This window comes from Prionailurus viverrinus, chromosome F2 (assembly GCF_022837055.1).
Source record: "Prionailurus viverrinus isolate Anna chromosome F2, UM_Priviv_1.0, whole genome shotgun sequence".
In the NCBI taxonomy this organism is placed as follows: Eukaryota; Metazoa; Chordata; class Mammalia; order Carnivora; family Felidae; genus Prionailurus; species Prionailurus viverrinus.
Window position 1 is genome coordinate 68,243,642 of NC_062578.1, and position 21,968 is coordinate 68,265,609.

Genomic DNA, 21,968 nt, shown 5'->3' on the forward strand with positions numbered 1-21,968 from the left:
AGCCTGTTCTGCCTGTTCTGTTAAATAACCGATGCTGGGGAAGTGGCCTTAATCCCTCTGTACTCTACTTTCCTCACGTACCCAACCAGTCAGATAAGGTTCTCTTCTGGGTTCTGTGAAAACGTGTTCACACAGAACAATCAAGGGCTTTAGAAGTTCCACTGTATAACACGAATTAGCCAGGCTGGGATTATGTGAAGAAACGGTGAGTGAAGAAACAAGCACTTGTGATGTCTGGCAGAATGCTGAAAAATCCGAATTTACTGAGTTTTAGTATATTTGGGGAGATCATGGACATCAGAAAGGTGTCATGGAATTTCAGTAAACCCCCAGATATCACTAAAGTAAACTCCTCAAAGAGCAGTAAAACATGACTTGGAATAGTAAGTAACTACTTCAGATGATAATGATAAGGGCTAAAAGGACTTGAAAAGCGTTTATTAAATTTTTTTTTAATGTTTAGAGAGAGGATGAGCAGGGGAGGGGCACAGAGGATCCCAAGCAGGCTCTGCACTGCCAGCACAGAGCCCGATGCAGGGCTCGAACCCACGAACCGTGAGATCATGACCTGAGCCAAAGTCAGACGCTTAACTGACTGAACCACCCCAGGTGCCCCTAAAAAAGGCTTTTATAACAAAAACTTCTCTTTCTCACTTTTTCTCTCCATCGAGGACATTTGCCACATCACAGGTGGTGTTGCTTGCATACCTCATTTGCCTCACTTTAGCACGTGTGGTAGACTCATTCACTTGGTTTTGTCAAAGTCCCTCTAGGGTATTCCACACTTCCATTTTCTGGTTTAAATCTCACGTTCTTAGTCTGGCCTTTTTAGCAGCTGGCTTTCTTTGGGGGCCATTTTCACAGAGAACTAACGATCTCACTTCATGCAGTTAATGTTACCTGATTACAGATGGAAAACCGCAAGGTATTTTTGAGATGCTGCTGGATGGCCACGGACTGAGTTCTCGTGTGCCATGCCAGCCTCCCATGGGGGGGCACTTCCAAACTCCTTATGTATTGGGCAACAATTTGCTGGAAGAACAATTTTTTTTTTAATGTTTCTTTTGCTTGAGAGAGAGAGACTGTGAGCGGGGAAGGGGTGGAGACAGAGGGAGACAGAATCTGAAGCAGGCTCCAGGCTCCGAGCTGTCAGCACAGAGCCTGACACGGGGCTCGAACTCACAAATGGCAAGATCATGACCTGAGCCAAAGTCGGACGCTCAACTGACTGAGCCACCCAGGCACGCTGGGTGACCGTTGACTTTAAAAATTCTGTGCTGGGCCTTGACTAGGCGGGGCTGCTGGGGTGGGGACGGAAGGAGCAGCTGACGTTGGAGAGACACCCAGAAGGCATGCTGGGAACTGCCCCCTCCCCACCCCCACCCCCACCCCCCCCCCGCCGGGGTTCTATGGCTGGAAGAGAACAGTGAACCTCAGACACCAAGAAACTTCCACAGTACATAGTCCGTGGAGCATGTGGTCTCTGGTCCCGGTCTGGCCATCACCTGTGCCTGCCAGCCTGTTGTGGGGGTATCCATGGGACCTACCGGATTCCTCGCTTACCTTCCAGAGGTTTTTTTGTTTGTTGTTTTTTTAAACGATGAATACACAGTTTCGGAATCATAGGCAGAAGGACCCCTTCAGGTACTGGCAATTACTATTTTACTGAAAATCCCGAATTGCACAAATAGTTCTTTAGAACATAAAACTAAATGGATTTATATGTAACAATTACATTCGGCATTTATAAGAGGCGGTACAAAAATGTATTCTGCTCCTACATGATACAAATTGCATATAATACCATGATTTAAACAATATTAATTATATGAACGAGTGCCGTGAGATACATCTTAATACCTGACGTTTCCCACAGTTAAGGGGAGCGATGCAGTTCTACGAGCAGCTGAGTTTCTTCATTTCTAAATTCATTTTAGTCATGGGAAGACTGAAGGACAAGCCTTCGACTGAAGACGCAGATGTCAAGTTACAGGACTGTTCTGAATTCATCAAAGATGAAATTAGGCACGTGTGCTTCAGCAACCTAAAAAGAGTAAACAGAAGAGTTACTTTTTCCCTAGTGTTCTGATTCAGAACAAGGTCACAGTTTTCCACATGCAAGGAAAACAAAAACACCCTTGGCAGCAAGGTGGGTCTCAGGCAAGTGGACTCACAGGGGAGGAGCACTCCCTGAAACCCTGCCTCGCGTTGCTGTCCTTCCTCACACTGGTGCCTAGCTCCTCGGCCCTGCTGGCATCTGAGGGAACGTCCTACGGTGCTCCCGCCACCAAACGCGGTGCTCCCGCCTCCAAACGCGCCAGGTGTGAGCTCCTCGGCTCGGCTCAGCTCTCAGGCTCCCCGGCTCCCCGAGGCACTTGAGGTGCTAGGAATGCGCACGCCTCTGGGAAGTGCTGACAGGTGATCTCAGGTCACCTCACAACTGATCTATGACCCACCTGGGAAGAACAGCGTGTCCCAAGGGACAGGTCGGGGGTGGGGGGGTAGGGGAAGGGCCTCAGCACACAGTCCTGAACTGTTCTTGGGGGAAGCCCAAGGAGGGGTGGGTAGGGTGAATGGGTGGGATGTAGGGCTAGGTGATCTCCAACTGCTAGAAACTGGAAATTTTTTTATTTTTATAGACGGCAAGAGCATGAGCAGGGGAGAGGGGCACAGGGAGAGAGAAAGAATTTTTTTTTTTGTAAGTTTATTTTGAGAGAGCATGAGGTGGAGAGGGGCAGAGAGCGAGACAGGAAGAGAATCCCAAGCAGGGTCTGCACTGTCAGCGCAAAGCCCAACGTGGGGCTTGAACTCCCAAACCAGGACATCATGATCTGAACCAAAATCGAGACGCAGATGCTCAACTGGCTGGGCCACCCACCCATGTGCTCCAAAATTGGTTAGTTTTTAAAAGCAGCGTTTAATTTTTTTCCTGATTATAAAGGGATCATCTGCTACTCGGAGGAAAGTTAGCAAATGCAGAGAAGCATAAAATGGAAACAAATAATCTTTAATCTTAAACCCTTAAAGAGAAAACTCAAACTGGTAATTCTTTTGTACGAATCCCTCCAATTTACACACAACACATACTCAAAATTAGGATCACATAACCTTGTGTCCTTTGCCTCTGCTAAATCTTTTGTTGTTGTTGTTTATTCATCTATTTTGTGGGAGAGAGAATCCTAAGCAGGCTCTGCGCTGATGTAGGGCTCGATCCCACGAACTGTGAGATCATGAACCTGAGCTGAAATCAAGAGTCAGGACGCTCAACTAACTGAGCCACCCAGGTGCCCCTGCCTCTGCTAAATCTTCTGTAATGAACATCCCTGCACACGCATCTTGGTGAACTTTTGCACATATACCCAGCAGATACATTCCAAGCAGTTGAACTGCATGGACCAGGTGAGAATATTACGAGTTATTTTTGAATTAAGCCAAATGGCACTCCCATAGAATAAACAATTTACATTGCCATCAACAGTACTGAGAAGTTAAGAAGTCCTATTTCTCTAAAGATTTCCACGCAGCGGGGGCCCAACATTTTACTTTTTATCAATATGATGGGTGGAAACGGTAAGTTTTACTGTTATTGTGATGTGTGACACCTGAATTAAGGTTGAACATTTTTACAAATGTTTATTGGCCATTTGTATTTCTTTTCCTGAAAACTGCCTATTAATATCCCTTGTCTTTTTTTCCCCCTCCTATTGGATTGGTTATCTTTTTCTCACTGATGTAAAAGAACATGCCACACATCAAGAAAACTGGGCCTCTGTTGATATTTTCCCCGTTTTTTTTTTTTTTTAAATTAAGAGACACTTGACAGAATTGTTTCATTACATTCAGCATTCATGAGATCAAATCTCTAAATCTTTTCCTTTATGGTTTCTTCCTTTGGTGTTTATATAGAAAGTTCTGAGAGCTCATACATAGTTGTATAAAATTTTTGTGTTTGCTGGTTCTATTTTCCATACTAGCCGTATGGATATAAGAAAGATGTGAGGACACTAAGTGGCTATTTTTTGACTATCACATAATGAACTAACGGTGCTAGCACTATTGACTAAAATATTTCCTTACTCCCCTAATTTATGATGCTACTTTCCCTTACATGCAACTGTATGTAAGGAGGCTACATATTCTTTTTTTTGTTTAAAAATTTTTTTTAAATGTATGTTTATTTTTGAGAGAGAGAGAGAAAGAGACAGACTGTGAGTGGGGGAGGGGCAGAGAGAGAAGGAGACACAGAATCCCAAGCAGGTTCCAGGCCCTGGGCTGTCAGCACAGAGCCCAACACGGGGCTCGAACTCACAAACCGTGAGGTCATGACCTGAGCCAAAGTCAGGCGCTTAACTGACTGAGCCGCCCAGGTGCCCCAAGGAAGCTACATATTCTGACCTATTGATTCATCTACTGAGTTTCATACCACTGCCACACTATTATGATCTTTGTAGTTTTACAATAGTTTTAAGTGTTTGGTATGTTTTAAATGTCTTCTTTAAAAACAATCTACTTTTGGTCTGAGTTCTATAAAATTTTTAAAAATCCCCCTCCCCAATGTTACAAAAATTATCTGGGATTTTGCTCATAGCTGCAATAAACCTATAAACAAATAAAAACTACTATTTGAGTTTCCTTATTCAGAATGATGGACTCTGAATTTTTATACTTTGTTCTAAACTGTTATTAAAATATCAAAAATAACTTATTTTTTCTAAACCGTGTTTCTTGCAGCATTTTAGCTTTTTTTTTTAAAGTTTGCGAGACAGTGAGCTCATGAGTGGGAGAGGGGCAGAGAGATGGAGAGAGAATCCCAAGCAGGCTCCGCGCTGTCAGCACAGAGCCCAAATGATCCTATGAACCACGAGATCATGACCTGAGCTGAACTGAAGAGGTTGATGCTTAACCGACTGAGCCCCCCAGGCGCCCCTCCTGTAGAGGTTACTACTCCTGGCTACGCTATTTCCTTAATTCTGTGAATGGGATCTTTTTCACACCATGTGTTTGCGTTAGTTATTCGTGCATTTGCCCTGTACGTTCTCTAATCAGCTTTTCTGTAGTCTTAAATTGGAACAGTTTTCCACATGATTCCAGTGGGTATTCAAGGAAGACAATTACATCCTCTGTGAACAATACAAATTTGTCTTCCTTTGTGCATTTTTTAATTGTCACTTGGTTTATTGCCTTGAACCTGTATGGCCAAAGCCGCGGTGAGAGTCGGTACTGCTGGATCACTGTTACGGCGCTGACTTTAGGGGGGATGCCGCTAGCGTTTCACTATAGCATAAGATGTCGCCAGTTAATTTTTAAAACATCGTCTTTGGCTGTTGTTACGAAAAAGTAACCTAATTTAAAAAAATCAGAATGGCTTTTCGGAATCTATCAAAAGTCTTTTGTATTTTAGTACAAAGCTTTCCACTTTGAGCTGAAACTTACCAAAGTAGAATCATTAGTGAGAAAGGAACAGGAAAGACTATCTTGGGGAGTAAAAAATGAAGCCACTTTTGGAAACCCTGGGTAAATATGATGTTAGTTGTGGTGTGAACTGAACTGAAATTGCCGTGGGAAGCGGGGGAGAAACCACCCACACGATTATTGCCTCCAGGATTCCCTCCCGGACTGCCCATCTATTCCTCTGGAACCAGAAGCAGGGCTGGGCGAGCTGCTTGGGAGCGGGGCGTGGCAGAGAGGGAGGAGGGGGGTAGGTGCGGCGAGAGTCGGGCTTGTGAAGCACCAAGCGCGGTGAAAGGAGGGGCGCTCACAGCTGCGGGCAGAAGGGGGCCCGGGGGGCTCAGAGCATCCACTGGGATGAGCTCCTGGACCGTACCCCTGGTGAGTCCAGGGCCGCTCTGTTTTTTAATTAAAAAAAATTTTTTTAATGTTTATTTTATTTTTGAGAGAGAGAGAGAGAGAGAGAGAGAGAGAGAGACAGAGCATGAGCACGGGAGGGGCAGAGAGAGAGCAAGACACAGAATCCGAAGCAGGCTCCAGGCTCCGAGCTGTCAGCACTGAGCCCAACGTGGGGCACCAACCCATGAACTGTGAGATCATGACCTGGGCCGAAGTTGGACGCCTAACCGACTGAGCCACCCGGGCGCCCCTCCAGGGCCACTCTTAATGGCACATTTTTACAAAAAGGGCTTTAATATTGTCCTTTGTCTACTGCTTACCCTCCTAGGTAGCTTTGTGTACCGAACATAATCCTCCAGAAACAGGAGGGCACCCACGACGTCCGCAGGCATTTCAGGTATCTTCTGGCTGCAACAGAGAACAGTCTGGATCAATGCACCGCTTTGCACGTGGTGGACCCTCAGTCAAAATACTGAGACTAGAGAAACGACAGACCACTAAAGTCAAAGGAGAAAATCTCTAGACCATCCTCTCGATTCATATCATTATCCTGTGGCTGTGTTCTCAGAACATAACCCAGAGGATGCAGTCTGCGCTGAATGGCTTACGTGGACCTCCACCACACGGCCCCCGCTGTCCGTCTAGACTCACTGCTCACCACCCTGCACTTCGTGATTCAAGAACTGGCAGGTCCCTGAACACGCCGCGCTTCCCCAGCCCCCGGTCTCTGAGGCTCCATTTGCTCTGCACGCCTACTTTACAAGTAAATTTCTAGGCATCTTGCCAGTTCCAGCTTAGGTTCTTCCTCCTTTGAAAGGCCTCCCTCACTCCTCTGGGCAGATGGCCTTTTCGTACGCTTTGAGCATCCTTAGCATTCTCCCCCAAGTCTCGGAGGTTTTCAGTTGTTTGTATGTCGGTTTCCTCGAGGGCCTGGGTCCTGTCTTTAGCCTTCTCTCCTCAGCATCTGGGACGGCACCTGCCCCCTACTGTACATTCGAAGGGGTCCAGTACAGCGTCCAGTAACTTCCCATATGGATCCTACTCGTTCACTCACACAACCGCCACGCTGCCCGAACCCTTCCAGAGCTGCGGATGCAGCAGAGGACGTGGCAGGCTTCTCACGGAGCCTACACCCTTTCTTTACAGCGGAAGGAATCTCCAGCTCTTAAAACGATTTCTAATTTACGTACAGAATGGCATCTTCTGATTAATGAAGGATTTCATGGAACTGGATTACCGATTAGTTTCCCTGACGATGTTTTGCTTTGGAAAAGCAGGTTGAAGAGCGGTTACACCTGGAAAAAAGCTGCCGCTGCTCTCGATCTTTCAGTGCAGGACCAGGGGGGCGAGGGAAAGGGAGGGCCTCCGTGCATCCCACGCTCCTGATGGCACTGCACTTGAACAAACCAGAAAGCGAGCCGCGGCCTGATGCCCGTCTCCTGGTGACCTCTGTCAGGGTCACCGGTAACAGGCTGTGCTACAGCCATGCTTTGTAGTCACTGGTGAGGAAGAATCAGGAAGGATTTGCCAGCTCCTGACAGATGGGGGACTGGGGTTGGGGTGGCCCGTGTGGAGGTCACTTCCCAATCGCCTTGGACCAAGCTGACTGTAGCCCTGGCTTCCTCTTCATGGCCCGGAGCCAGATGCACTAGGTTTTTGGGTGCTCACTGCTGCCCTTTGCCACCGACCTCGTTTTGCAATTGCTGCAATTCCATTTCTGAGACTTCCCCATCCTTCTGAGCTACCTTCTGTTTTTTAATTGTTAAAAAGTTGGCTGTTGGAAGCAAGTCTCAGCATACGTCCTAGAAAGACACCCAGCGTCCGTCTGTCGTTGGGTCCGCTAACCAAGATGGGGCAGAATTAGCCCGACTGATGCTCTCGGGGAAAAGAGGTCAGGGGTTGAGAAGGTTGCAAGAGGTCAAGAACCCGGTCCTGCAATTCTAGCCGCACTGCACTCCACACGGGACCCGGAATGAAGGAGCTCATGACCCTCTGCTTTAAGGGGTCAGCTGTTTTTGGAATCCCGGTGTGGGGTTGGGAAACCACATATTAAGTGGTGGGATTACCAACTGGAACCCCCAGAAGAGGTCACAGATGCGGTGAGTGGCCACGGCGTGGTGCACAGGAACAGGTGGAAGTCAGCTTACCTAAAGGAAAAGACCTAAGGCAACCGCTGACATTCACAAAGGAAGGAGACTGCATTTCTTCTAATTTCAGAGCGTGGAGGGAGGCCCAGAGAGCGAAATCTCCGAGAGACAGGATGGAATTTTCCATTCATCACAGTCAGCCACTTTCCAGTGACCAGGGCTGTGTGGCCTTGGGAGGTGATGAGTACCTCACCCAGGGGGGGTGTCCGAGCAGATCTGGATGGTTCCTACCAGGGGCATCTGAGCGCTGATTCACATCCTGGCTGAGGTAAACTAAACGGCCTCTGAAATCATGTCCAGTCAGGGGTGCACTGTGAGGACCTGTAAGGTCATTCCCATTAGTCTTTAAGTTACACTGACCCAAGTGACCAGGCGGTACTCTTCCAGACGTTGGATGTGCAACATGCCAGAGAAATTTAGTCAGCTGGCCTGACCCTTCAGGGTAACAGAGGAGGCTCAGGACCCAGCATCTCCTGCAAATAACTGTTTTTTTCTATCCCAGAGAAGCCACATTTTCGGGGGGCGGGAAGAAGAAAGGGTTTACGAGCCTTGTATCCCATAGGAGCTTTGATGTGACTTCTGTTTCCTCATACACCAGGAACCCAGGCCGTGCCCAGGCTGACACGGACGTGCTCCCTGACTCCCGCTGAAGGCTGTGGGGCCATCCTATGCCAGTGGCCTGGCCAGAGGGCCGGGCTCCCTGAGCTCTGAGCACAGCACCCAGGACAACAGAGGAACAGGCCTGCACTCTCTTCCCCGCGGGGGTCGCGAATCCTGGTCATGACTCGTCCTTGTAAAATCATTGTGGAGCGCACCGAGGGGGCTCCCCCAGCAGGGTGACTACGGATGGGTTGTGTTTAGTTGCTACGAACAAGGTGGGCCCTGATTTGCTTTACACAGCAGGGTGACAGCAAGTCCCATCTCTACGAGAGAGACAACAGGAGGAACTTCGCACGCAAGGTTTATAGCCCATTCTGTAACATTGATTGTTCTTTCCAGACCGGCTTTCGGTACCTTGTGCACTGCTCCACTGTGGAGCGGATAAACTGGCCGATCAACGCCAGGAACTGCTCGGTGTACCGGGAATGAAACTGCTTCAGCAGGGTGAGCAATCCCAGGACGAGCGGTGGCCAGTCCACGGGGTCCGCAGGCTTCCGGCAGACCATTCCTGCAAAAGGAGCGACAAATCACAAATTATGCCGCCAAAGCCAAGGGCTTGCCTTTGGCGATGTTCATTCAGCATGAATGCTTGTGAATGTCAACATGTTTGGGGGCCGCGCCTGCACTGGCAGATGAGTATCTGGGGAACAACAACTCTGGACTACTGTTTGGATTCGGCCTGGGATTGCTGGGGGCTTCCGGTGGTCTGATCCAACAGAGTCAAATGGTTACTGATTTTTATAACCATCGTCACTGTCTCTTTTGGATAATACCATTAACACACGCCGTTGCAGACAAGTTTAAAGATCTGTATCTTTAAAGGGAAACGAGAAAGTAAAAATTAGCTATAAGCAACTTCTGTTCATGGCAGCATGGCATGTTAGCCATGCTGAGCCAGTCTCTTACACGAAAACAGTCTGAATCCCGAATAACATTTCTAAGACGTATCTTTAAACACAACGTGGAACGTTATGTGATTAAAGAATCTGCAGAAGCCTGGACGGTGGAAGAAGGAAATTCGTGGAATGGGTGAGGGCCAAAACTGGCTTTCTCACTAAGGACTTCTGCCCAAATCTGGAGGCCTTGGCCTTCTGCCCAGGTGGCTGCCTGGGGAACAGGAGCTAGAGCTTAGAGTCTTTGAGGGGAAAGAAACACAATGTTGAAAAAGAACAAAGTTGGAAGACTTACATGGCCTGATTTCAAGACTTCTTATAAAGTTATAGTAATCAAGGCAGTACGGGCATGAGGATAAATAGATCAATGGAACAGAATAGAAAATCCAGAAACAGTCCCGCCCTAATATGAACAATTGGATTTCCACACATATCCAAACAATTCAATGGAGAACAAGAAATCTTTTCAATAAATGGTGCTGACACTGGATATCCTCACATTGTACATAGAAAGTAATTTTAAATGGACCACAAACCTCAGTGTAAGGGCTAAAACCACAAAGCTTCTAGAAAAAAACCATAGGAGAATATCTTCGTAACCTTAGGGTTAGTCAAAGATTTCTTAGACCGGACACAGAAAAGGACGATTATAAAGGACAAGTGGATAAACTGGACATTATTAGTATTAAAAATTTCTGCTCATTAAAGTCACCAGTAAGAAAATAAATAGGTGGGGTTCGCCAGGGGGGTTCAGTCACTTAAGCATCTGACTTTGGCTCAGGTCATGATCTCACGGTTCATGGGATGGAGCCCTGCATGCATGCAGAGCCTGCTTTGGATTCTCTCTCTCTCTCTCTCTCTCTCTCTCTCTCTCTCAAAAATAAACATTAAAAAATAAAAAGAAAAAGAAATGGAGCCATGTGAGTAGTGGGTACCATTTAGATTAAAAAAAAAAAAAAAGAGTATCCATAAATATAAATAACTCCTACAACCTAGTGATAAAAAAGCAATCAACCTAATTTAAAAACAGGCAAAAGACTTTAACGCTTAACAAAGAGAGATATGAAGAATGGCCAAAAAGCACGCAGCATCGTTAGTCATTAGGGGAAGGCAAATTAAAAACCACAAGATACCATACACACCCAACAGATCAGTTAAAAGTAAGAGGACTTACGTTGCCAAACGCTGGTGGGGTGTGAAATGGCCCAGCGCTTTGGAGAAAGGCGTTAAACTGGCCAGACCTTCAGATCCCATCTCTGGGCTCTTGTGAAGACCGGAAACTCTCTTACTTAACCCAGAGATGCCAAAACAAGTTATCCTGACTTCCCTAACCTGGGCCTTGGCAACTCTGAATTTGCTCAAGGATCTACCATACGAGACAATAACGGCAGTCAGAACATGGAGAATTAACCCTTTCCAGGCACACAGCGACCACGATGCTTCACAAAAGGAACTTCCGCTCTGAATGCGGCACCGTGGAGATGCTTCCTTAAAGGACAGACCAAGGTAGGCAGGGGTTTCTTAGATCAGTCTCGAGAGCAACACTCGCAAGGTGCAATAAATGTTTTCTTGCGGTCCAAACACCCGGATGTTCCTTCCTAGTCCTCTTTTTCATTATTTTGGTCCCCAGATTAACACGTCAGTTTAATTCATGAAAATAACTGCAGTCAGATAGAGATACATCTCCAGGACACTAAAGGTTTCATTTGTTTTGTTTTGTTGAGAGATCTGGGAATTCAAGGGAATACTTCCTATAAGCAGCTGTACAATGGAAGAAATACCACCTAAGAATGAGACCAGTGAACAAACACTCTTTAATAAAAACAAGATTATCTTTATGCACTGACAATCCATCACTATAAAGGATCATATATTCTTTTTTTTTTTAAGTTTTTATTTATTTTGAGAGAGAGAATGAGCAGGGGAGGGGCAGAGAGAGAGGCAGCGGGGGGAAGGGGGGGGGCGCGGGAGGCAGGGCTCAAACTCACGAACCATAAGATGGTGACCTGAGCCAAAGTCAGATGCTCAACCGACTGAGTCACCCAGGTGCCCCAGAAGTATCATATATCCTTGTTTAGTTGTAACAGGGACCACAGAAGGAGAACGTGGCTCGGAGTCTTGAGATGAACTCTTAAATCCACCTTGGGGTGGTTCTTTACCCTGATTTTGACCGATATACAGAAAAGGGGTTAGCATCAGTGGAGCACTTGCTCCGGGCCAGGTACTATTTCTGGTTGGCCCTGAGAGGTTAAGTAACTTGGCCAAAGTCACAAGGTGAGCCCTGGGAAGTGAGCAGTGGGAGAGCCAGAAACCGGACACATGTCTGTTCCTCATTCTTGCAGCAGTGTTTATGGGGCCACCGTGGTCTGCAAGTCTGTGCCAGGGACAGGTACTGTTACGGGAGCTGTGCCTGGGATCAAGGAGTATTTTCGAATCAGAGAGTAAAAATCCTAAAGAGACTCCACATCTTTATCCTAAAAGGGCTTATGAATTAGGAAGAGAAATACTTCAAGCAAGAAATTCATTTCAGAACTTCTGGTTGAAAAATAATAGAGTTACATTTATAGAAAAGCTCTTAAAATATTTCTAAAGTAAATTGAACTCTATAGCAGACTGTACAAAGCTCCACTTTGATACAAAGTCTGGAGGCAGAGGAAGTACCTGGGAATCTATTAGAAAAGTAAGAGATGATAAAAAATACTCAAGGTAAAGTGCCCAATGGCAAACAAATTCGGGCTATGTTGCTGGACAGGACACACACACTGGAAGGTCCTGGTAGCTGTTGCTCGTACCGAGTATTTTCACATGGCATCATATACACGTCTTAAAGTTTCGATATTCTGGTGTCGGTCTTCTCTCCTTCACCGTATCGTTACTTTTCATACCGCAGCTCCCGATACACATGGGAGGCTCAGGACACTTGTTGTGAGAAGGAAACATTAACCAAGTTTCTCTCACACCATGATCAGCTGCCTCAACATTAAGGACAGGAGAGAAGCAAAGATCCCACACATTTTACAGGTTGGATAATGTTTGGAAATTAAAGGCGGACCGTACTTAGTTCGTGGTAAATCCACTGTAGGGGGACCCGGGTGGATCAGTCAATTAAGTGTCTGACTCTTGATTTCGGCTCAGGTCATGATCTCATGGTTTGTGAGTTCGAACCCCACATCTGGCTCTGCACTGACAGTGCGGAGCCTGCTTGGGATTCTCTCTGTCCCTTCCTCACTCTCTCTGAAAATAAATAAATAAACTTAGGGGCGCCTGGGTGGCTCAGTCCGTTAAGCATCCGACTCTTGCTTTCAGCTCAGGTCATGATCTCATGGCTTTATGGGTTGGAGCCCCGTGTCGGGCCCATGCTGACAGTGGAGCCTGCTTGGGATTCTCTGTCTCCCTCTCTCTCTGCCCCTCCCCGACTCATGCTCTGTCTCTGTCTCTCTCAAAATAAATAAACTTTAAAATAAACAAACTTAAAAAAAAAAAAAAAAGGCAAATCCACTGTCCACATCACGAAGGAGCATCATATTTCACAGGCCCCAAGACATGCACTTTATAAACACACAACGAAGGGGCGCCTGGGTGGCTCAGTCGGTTAAGTGTCCGACTGATCAGGTCACGATCTCACAGCTTGTGGGTTCGAGCCCCGCATCGGGCTCTGTGCTGACAGCTCAGAGCCTGGAGCCTGCTTCGGATTCTGTGTCTCCCTCTCTCTCTGCCCCTCCCCTGCTCACACTCTTGTCTCTCTCTCCCCCTCAAAACTAAACATTGAAAAAAAATTAAAAAATAAAAACAAACACGCATCGATCGAACTAAGGAAAGGGCTCGTAGGTGACGCAGCATTCTCTGTACGAAGAGCTGTTTGGTTAGGTATGAATCCACTGTTACTGTTACTTATGGCAAAAAATGTCATACGGTACCTAGGTTCTTGTTGTACTGAAGTTTTGGCAACTGCGCGATCAAAAATAGGAAGTTGACAATTGGAAAATAGGGTAGGCGCTTGGTTGTTATGTATATCTGGAAAGAGAAAGGGAAGCAAAATTGATGGTCTCTTCACCGTGCGCGATACCGCAGAGCACATTTTCAAACGGGAAGCTTCCACGTTATTTCAATTTGCTCTGCAGACTACCTAAAACTAGGAGGGTTCCGTTAATTTGCCGCCTTCAGAGTCATTTAACGCCACTGACCCCTGCAAACATAAATCCCTATATAAAAATCAGCCCTTCTGGGAAGGGAACAATTTTGCCTAGAGAATAGCAGTTACTTTCCCCGGGAATCCTCTTAATGTCGTGAACCACGGGAGAGGGGGGATGGGCTAAATGGGTGAGGGGCGCTAAGGAATCTACTCCTGAAATCATTGTTGCACTAGATGCTAACTAATTTGGATGTAAATTTAAAAAAAAATAAAAAATAAAACAAGTTAAAATTAAAAAAATAAAATGAAAATAAAGAAGAAGAAGAAAAAAAAGAAACAACCGGAGAGGGGAAAGTGTGATGAAAGCAAAATGCACAAATTCAACTGAGAGCTGTAGGGAAGGGCAGAGGGAGGGAGGGGGGAGGGAGGGAAAGGGTTGGGCAGGAGGAAAGAAGGAAAGAAGATCCACCCAGCCAGCGAGTGGTATTAAGTAAGTAGAAAGCAAGCAAATGTCTCCTGTGTCATTCGCTTTCCCTTGTGCAATGTCACAGAGCAGTCTCCGCCCCCCCGCCCCCCACCAGGTCTTGTGCAGCCTGTACGGTCAGGGCAGATCCCGCTGTCTCCCTGCTTCCCTCACCGCCCTGGGAGGCGGCGTGGCACTCTGGCCAGCAGCCCCAGCTCTGCTCCAACTGGCTGGCTCTGCTACAGTGGAGCCCCGGTGAGGTCATCAGCCTCTCGGCCTCAAGTTCCTCAGCCAACCACGGCACGTTTCGGGGAGCTGCTGAGATGGAGTGATATCACCCACGGTCGGGGTTCGCAGTGCTTGGCACGTGGTGAGCACTCAAAAAAAAAAGGTCAGCTGCTACTCAGGCTCGTGATCTTTCATCCAAGCCCGGGGGGATCATACAGATTTTACAGATTTTAGAGAAGTAATAAGGGGTGTAGGTAACACCTTACCACCGAAGTCATCGGTATTTCTGCATCAAAACACGAATATTCACAGAAGCATAAACAGCCTCATGTTAGTTCGGGACAAGTTTTGCCACCAAATGAGATCTGGCACCAGCTTGTGAAAAGACTTTCAGCTCTCAGAGGTTTCTGGAAACTAGAAGTACAAAAAAGCGTCCGTGGCCCCCAGATGATGGCTGTGATTACTATCAGCCACGGAGGGAAGCGTGTTTGGGCATCAAGGATCAATGCCATCATTTAGCAGCAATTCAAATCCCCAACCCCGGACAAACCTAAAACTGATCTCCCACAGACAGAGTACTTCTCACTTTTCAAGGAACTGTGGCAAACACCGTGTCTCTCGATTCCCACGGCCCCTATCAGGCAGGGAAGGTGTGATTCTCCTGTTACTCGTGGGAGATTGAAACTCAGGGAGAGTGAGGGCTTAAGAGAAGGGAGGTTCCGGGATTGGCACCCAGGTTCTCCCAATATTTTAGCAAGTGACCAAGTGACCAAGTGACCGGGCCGAGTCCCCCTTTGTACCATGCGCCTCCCACCACTCTGTTCCTTATTTTCATCGTTGACCTTATTCAGTGGGTTGTGGATGCCGGCTGCCTCCAGGTAGGCTGTGATCTCATACAAGAGTGTGTTGTCTTCTTTAGGGTAAGGAAGTGAAGGGTCTTGATAGTGGGCTTCGATGTCTGCTAGGAGAGCCCTAGAGGAGAGACACAAAACAACACGAAGCAGGGATAAATGTCAGCGATGAACGCAATTCACGTAGCAGTCAGTACGGGCTATGACGTCATCTTTCGGGGCCTCAGTTTTCTGATCTGTAAAACGAAGGCTTGATCCTTCCAGTTCTCAATTTCTGTACCTGTGACTGGTTATAAGTGGAAAATTTGACCTAGGATTGTTTTCTCTTTTGGAGTTAACCCAAATCAAATGCTTTTACTGTTCCAACTTTTTTGATTAGAAAGGATTTTGTTTCTTATTCTTTAATGTTTGACAGAGTGTGAGCAGGGGAGGGGCAGAGAGAGGAGGGCAGAAGATCTGAAGCAGGCTCCGTGCTGACAGGCTGATGGCGGCAAGCACGATGTGGGGCTCGAGCCCACAAACTGTGAGATCACGACCTAAGCTGAAGTTGGCCCACTCAACTGACTGAGCCTCCCAGGTGACCCTCACTGTTCCAATTTTTCTGAACTGACTGAACTGTTTTCAATACCTGCTTTGTCAAAAGCACTGAGTTATTTATTTATTATTAAAAAAAAGTTTGTTTTAATTTTATGGAGAGCACACACGCATGAGTGGGGGAGAGGGGCAGAGGGAGCCCAAGATAGAATCCCAAGAAGGCTCCACGCTTAGTGCAGAGACTGACATAGGGCTCTATCCCACGACTCTGGGATCATGACCTGAGCCGAAATCAAGTCAGATGCTCAACCGACTCAACTGAGCCATCCAGGCTCCCCCAGATGTTTATTTTTAAGTAGAGGCTGGAAATGAGAGCAGGTTGCTGGTGAGGTGGAGGATGTGACTGCACTCCGGGATGTGTGCCCACGGCCACTGCTGGTAACTAACACACTTCTAATTGCCCTCCGGATGATCAGTGACCTAGTCCTGTGGAGATCCAGCTGTGCATTTGGTAATAACTGCTTTCTCAAACTGTGCAAGAATTTAGCACAAGGTCTGATGTGTACTAAGTGATCAGTAAACGTTGGCTGAATAAATGAAATCCATCAATAGTGAGTAAGAGAGAGAGAGAGAGAGAGAGAGAAAGAGACTGAGACCAAGAGACAAGACTGAGGGAGGAGGCTTACAAAGACGGGTTCGATTCTGTCTTCCCTGGGAGGGAAGGCCATAGGTGCAGACAGCCTCCTTACCCCAAAAGAACGTAAAAGAGTACGTACTGAAGAAACTGGGGTGCTAACCGATAACGAACAATCCGGGCCCACGGATGGCACTTACTTATTGAGATTCTCCAGAGCAGCTGCCAGATGTTTGGAGTCAAACCGACAAGAATAATTTAACTCGTTGGCAATCTGCTGTCTCAGAATCTGCATCTGCCCCACCTGTGAACGAGGAAGAGGAAGAACAGGTGGAACACGCCACGCTGCAAAGGGACGGCAAGGAGGCAACACAAAGACGACAAGTTTTGACTGGAAGGATGACAACATTCCACAGGACTGGACTGGCTCCCCGGTGAAGACCAGCGTCATCCTTGACGGAGCATAAGGAACCCTGCAAGGGATGTGTGGACAGACGCCTATACGCCAACCTCAAATATCCCCAAAGTCCGATATTTTACAAAGTGACCCATTAACGTTCCGTTGTTCATGTATCAAAAAGGTGTCTGTATTGAAGCTCTATTTACGACCTTTTGCAATAAGTTCTCCAAGCTTAGTAGCTGCGAATGAGAAGCCCTCCTTCCTTTATTTGTCCTAAACTGAACTTTCTAGAGTCCTAAGGATGCCATTGTACTCCGTTATCCTAAAATTTGGTGAATATAAACCTATCTGTGTCACCTAGGATTACAGTTCACATAATCTTCTGGGTTATAAAATAACTTACATAAATTTTCCAAAAAGGCCCTTCTAACAATGATAAGCCCTCATCCATGGGTTCCTAACCATTTTTTTTTTTTTTTTTTTTTTTTGGTATCCTGGACCTCTCTGGGAATCTGGGGAAGCCTACTGACACAGTCCAAGAATAATTCTTTTTTTTTTTTTTTTTAATGTTTATTATTTATTTTTTAAGAGACAGAGACAGAGCATGAGCAGGGGATGGCAGAGAGAGGGAGACAGAGAGAGCACGAGCAGGGGATGGCAGAGAAAGGGGAGGCAGAGAGAGGCAGGCTCCAGGCTCCAAGCTGTCAGCACAGAGCCCAACGTGGGGCTCAAACCCACAAACCTTTAAGATCATGACCTGAACCGAAGTCAGACGCTGAGGTGACTGAGCCACCCAGGCGCCCCAGAATAATTCTTTTAAATGTGCAAAATAATTTTTTTTTTTCAACGTTTATTTATTTTTGGGACAGAGAGAGACAGAGCATGAACGGGGGAGGGGCAGAGAGAGAGGGAGACACAGAATCAGAAACAGGCTCCAGGCTCTGAGCCATCAGCCCAGAGCCCGACGTGGGGCTCGAACTCACGGACCGCGAGATCGTGACCTGGCTGAAGTCGGACGCTTAACCGACTGCGCCACCCAGGCGCCCCTAAATGTGCAAAATAAAACATGAAGGATAACAATGGCAGCCAGTTGTAACCAAGTGTAATTCTCAAACTATTCAAAGAAGAGATCTGTGGTACAGAATTATGTTAGCGTGGTGGATCAAGCATGTAATTTCCGAGTAGTGATGAGCATAAGCGATACGTGGAGACGTCTAGGACCCCTGCCAGGTGACGGGAAAGTACCTCTGGTCAGGTCTGGGGCGGAGTTCACATCATTCCAACAAAGTCCCAGTTGTTGGCATCAGGAAGTCAAAAGTAGACTGTAACTTTCTGTGCCAGTGAATTCCTTCTTGTCTGTTCTAGGGAAGCTATCCCAAAAGATTAGCAAGAGAGAAAGAGAGGAGGAGGAATAGGGGGAAGGTGTTTTATAATGTTAGCAACAGTGAGGGAGGAATAGACACATTTCCTCTGAGTGGTTGGCAGCAGAGAAAGGTTAAGAAAAAAAGAGGGGCCTTCCCGAAGAGCAAAGAAAAGATATTTAGATAAATGGAGCTCGTAACAGTTAAAAGTGTTAAATGGCCTCAGATGTATTACTTTTGGCCACTATTCTTACTAGATTATTATTCTACTTACATGAAAAAAATAAAATCCAAAAAATGTTTTTATAAGAAACCTTTAGAAATAGAAAAATACTATTATTTAAAAATTAGAATAGGGCAAGGCCAAGAAGACAGTGGGTTCCCATCAGGCCACTCAAAAATGTCCTTTCAACTTTGATCTGCCCCACGTAATTCCTTCTTTTTAATGTTTATTGTTGACAGAGAGAACGAGAGAGTGAGCAGGGGAGGTGCAGAGAGAGATGGGAACACAGAATCTAAAGCAGGCTCCAGGCTCTGAGCCGTCAGCACAAAGTCTGAAATGAGGCTCGAACTCACGAACCATGAAATCACGACTGAGCCGAAGTTGGATGTTTAACCGACTGAGCCACCCAGGTGCCCCCCACACCCCTGCTCTGCCACGTAATTCCCTCTTAATTCTACTCTATGTCCAGGATTCCCTTGAAAATACCAATCTAGAAATGGAAACAGAAGTAAAGGCAGTTTAACCTAACTTACTCTTATTTAAATATTGAATCTCAGTGACCAACATTTTCTCTTCGGTGCTCACCTACTACAAGCCTTTAAGAAGATTCTGGAGAGACTAAGGAACCTGGGAGGTGATGCTATCTACCTATCTAGAGAGATCTTTGGGTTGTCATCTTTCTCCGTTTCTCTAGAGTTGCAAGGATAGGGCAGCCACAACCGCATACGGCTATTTAAATTTAAACGGATTTAACTGAATAAAATTTAAAATTCAGTTCCTCACTCCCACAAGCCATGTCTTAAGCGCTCAGTACCTACATGGGGCCAATGGCTACCAGCAAACAGTGCAGAATATCTCCATCACTGTTCCAGATCACCAAAAGACAAAAGGACAAATTGGTCCTTTGAGGGCTTTATGTAAAGAGCACTGATTTGCCGAAATACTTGGGTGATTACTGAAGGACCAGCAATTACGACTCACAGAGGTCTGTAAGAGCCACTAGGGAACCTCTCTGACGCATCCCTGCAACCTCCCTCAGCCTCCCACAGAGGTGAGACTCAGGCCTGTCCGACCTCAGGTAATTCTCCATTCCTCCTGAAAGCTTTCCAGCAATTAGACACTTAGCCTGAGAAGCTCTCAATACCTGGACATCACGTGGCTGAGGGACGTCCAGACATGGAACAAGAGGACATCCAGCAGAGCCAGAGGCTCTGTGTGTTACTTAATCTAAGTTTCCAAATTAAAACACATTTTTTTCACTGCAATTATGGGAAATATATTGTGAATTTGGCTGAGGCACCACGAGTACTGTCTCAACGAACAACTAACAGAATTGGGAACAAGAGAATGGAACTTCCGCAAATTCCCACAGCAGCCTACACTTTTCCTGTGGTAGGTGATGTCTGTAATCACGGATTCGTTTTCCACCAGGAAGCCTCCTCTTTCCTCCGAGACAGTACGTAGGCTTTCTGAGGGGGGCAGCTAGTGTTTCCTCCAACTCTGTCTCGTAGCACATGACAATGATTTGCACATGAGTGGTCGACAAAGCGTTGCTGAAGGTCTTGGATCATCATGTGATGAGAGAAAGACACGCGGAACACGCAAAGCCAATGCCACAGCGTGAAGGCAGGAGCACAGATGAGCGACTCCTAAAGTGACTTGGATTTCCATCCGCCATGTTAATCTCTTCACCTCACTTTCTTACTCGTTTCCAAAGACCCAGTGTTCTCTGCAGGGTGTAAGGATAACTTGTGTCCTAGAGAACTTGGCTTTGTAACATCTGTGCGGACACAAGAGGGGAGAGAGGCAAATGTCCTGTTCTAGCACCTACTTGGAGAGGACCAGGGCTAGACACTGACAGAGCTGCTCAGTAAATAAACCTGTCACACCTCAGGACGGAGCACCCCTGAGGGAGGAAGGTTTCCATCTCCTAGTGTGAAAGCACTTCTTGCTCCAGGTCGTTCCAGAAAGAAACTGCTTTCTTCAGGTTAAGCAAAACGATGGGCCACATAAATGAAAACATACTCGAGAACAGCCCAGAAAGGAAGATAAAGGACAAATGAACTTAGAAATAATGATAAAATGAAGTGTTGTATTTTTGCTTTGATGACACAAGAAAGAAGAGTAGCTTTCTTTGGGTGACAAAGTTACAAGAAGATAATAGTTGAAAAAATACAGTACTGATGATCACCCTCTCTCCCATAACATACCTTCATTATAGCCTCGAGATACGCTGTCCAAATCTTCTGTGTTTTGGCAATGGCGGAAAGATAAATTTTATTCGAATTTGCTGAAAGGTGAAAATAAAATTTTCTATTTAGTAAATCTGGAAAAGCTAGTGTTACCTCCATCTCAGACTGGTTTCAGAACACTTACCCACTATGCTTTTTAGGGGGCTGACAGCATTCATAAGGGTTTTCAAGGTATCCTGCACAGTTCTGTCTCTCAGGATAATTTTCTGAAACATACTGAGGAAATTCTAAAACACGAAGACACAACAGAAGAACCAAACATAATGAACAAAATGAGCAACACTCCAATGAACTCAAATGTATATGGAACACAGCCTGGGCTAAGTCATAAAATGTTATAAAGGGTGACAGGGAAATGGCAACTTCTAGGTCCTGTTAGAAATACCCCTTGCTCGGAGGAGTTGTTGGTTTCAAAGAGTCTCAACTTCCTCACATGAAACTCTCAAAACCGGTCCACCCAAAAAACTACTGTGTTGGCCAAGGAAATTCTAGTTTATTCTCAATTCTTATCTACCTGACAAGAAGCATGTATGTGTGTGCCTCGTGTCAGGATAGGAAAGCATGAAAGAAAAGTTAAATCTCTCCCAGGGTAGCAGGAACCATGCATGAAGGCCGAAAGGCTCACCTGTAGCTCTTTGACAATCATAAAGCACAGAAGCCTGTCTAACCCGTTCAGACCGAAAGTCCCCAAGGTGGTCTGGATTTCTGAGAAGAGCCGGCTGCTGGTCACTTCTTGGTGAGTCTTCATATCATACCAAGTGTTCAGCTGGTCAATGTGACATGTCATTCTAAAAGAAAGACAAAAAACTCAAAACCCAAAAGCAGCTCAGAGGTCACCCTGAGGAGATGGGGGACGTAACAGGATCTGGGCACCAGATATAAGGGATGACATGACGTGATTCGTTTCATAACGTCTGCATCCAGGCACCCAGTGTATCTCACGGTGAATGCCCAATGGGCCAGGAAGGCAAAATTCAGTGAAATCACCGTTTCCTGCCCTATGCCAGGTCACCGCTTGGACTAATTCATTTCCACTGAGTTGGACTGTTGTTTGGAGCTGAGCGGAGAGGCCAAGGTCGGATTTGGCTGTCAGGCTGGAAGGCATTAGCGCCCAGTTTTCGCTCCACGGCGTCTTTCCTTAAATTCCCAAAGATGGGGATGTAAGAGGCTCGTGTCATTTCCACTTTGACAAGAAAAGAACTTTGAATCCTGCTGCCCTATCAAACATCTGTGACTACGGCAACAAAGACCTTTCGTCTCTCCTCCCAGTTCTGGTCACCAACCAATGATTCCTTTTAGACTCAGGAGTGCGCGGACGGCAATGCTAACAACCAATGGTATTT

The 21,968-nt window shown here is 46.4% G+C and overlaps 1 protein-coding gene across 3 annotated transcripts in view; it reads right to left on the reverse strand.

Annotated features, from left to right (window-relative positions):
* Positions 1-1,645: 1,645 nt before the first annotated feature.
* Positions 1,646-21,968, reverse strand: part of WASHC5 (WASH complex subunit 5) — a 64,588-nt gene continuing 44,265 nt past the window's right edge. For all 3 annotated transcript variants that reach the window (XM_047841825.1, XM_047841824.1, XM_047841826.1), the window contains 9 exons: positions 21,251-21,413; positions 20,750-20,852; positions 20,584-20,663; positions 16,590-16,693; positions 15,213-15,342; positions 13,465-13,561; positions 9,009-9,162; positions 6,168-6,255; positions 1,646-2,044 (listed from right to left, as the gene is read on the reverse strand). In XM_047841825.1, the coding sequence (XP_047697781.1) occupies positions 1,988-2,044; positions 6,168-6,255; positions 9,009-9,162; positions 13,465-13,561; positions 15,213-15,342; positions 16,590-16,693; positions 20,584-20,663; positions 20,750-20,852; positions 21,251-21,413 (976 nt within the window). In that variant the 3' untranslated portion in view covers positions 1,646-1,987. The remainder of the gene's footprint in view (positions 2,045-6,167; positions 6,256-9,008; positions 9,163-13,464; positions 13,562-15,212; positions 15,343-16,589; positions 16,694-20,583; positions 20,664-20,749; positions 20,853-21,250; positions 21,414-21,968) is intronic.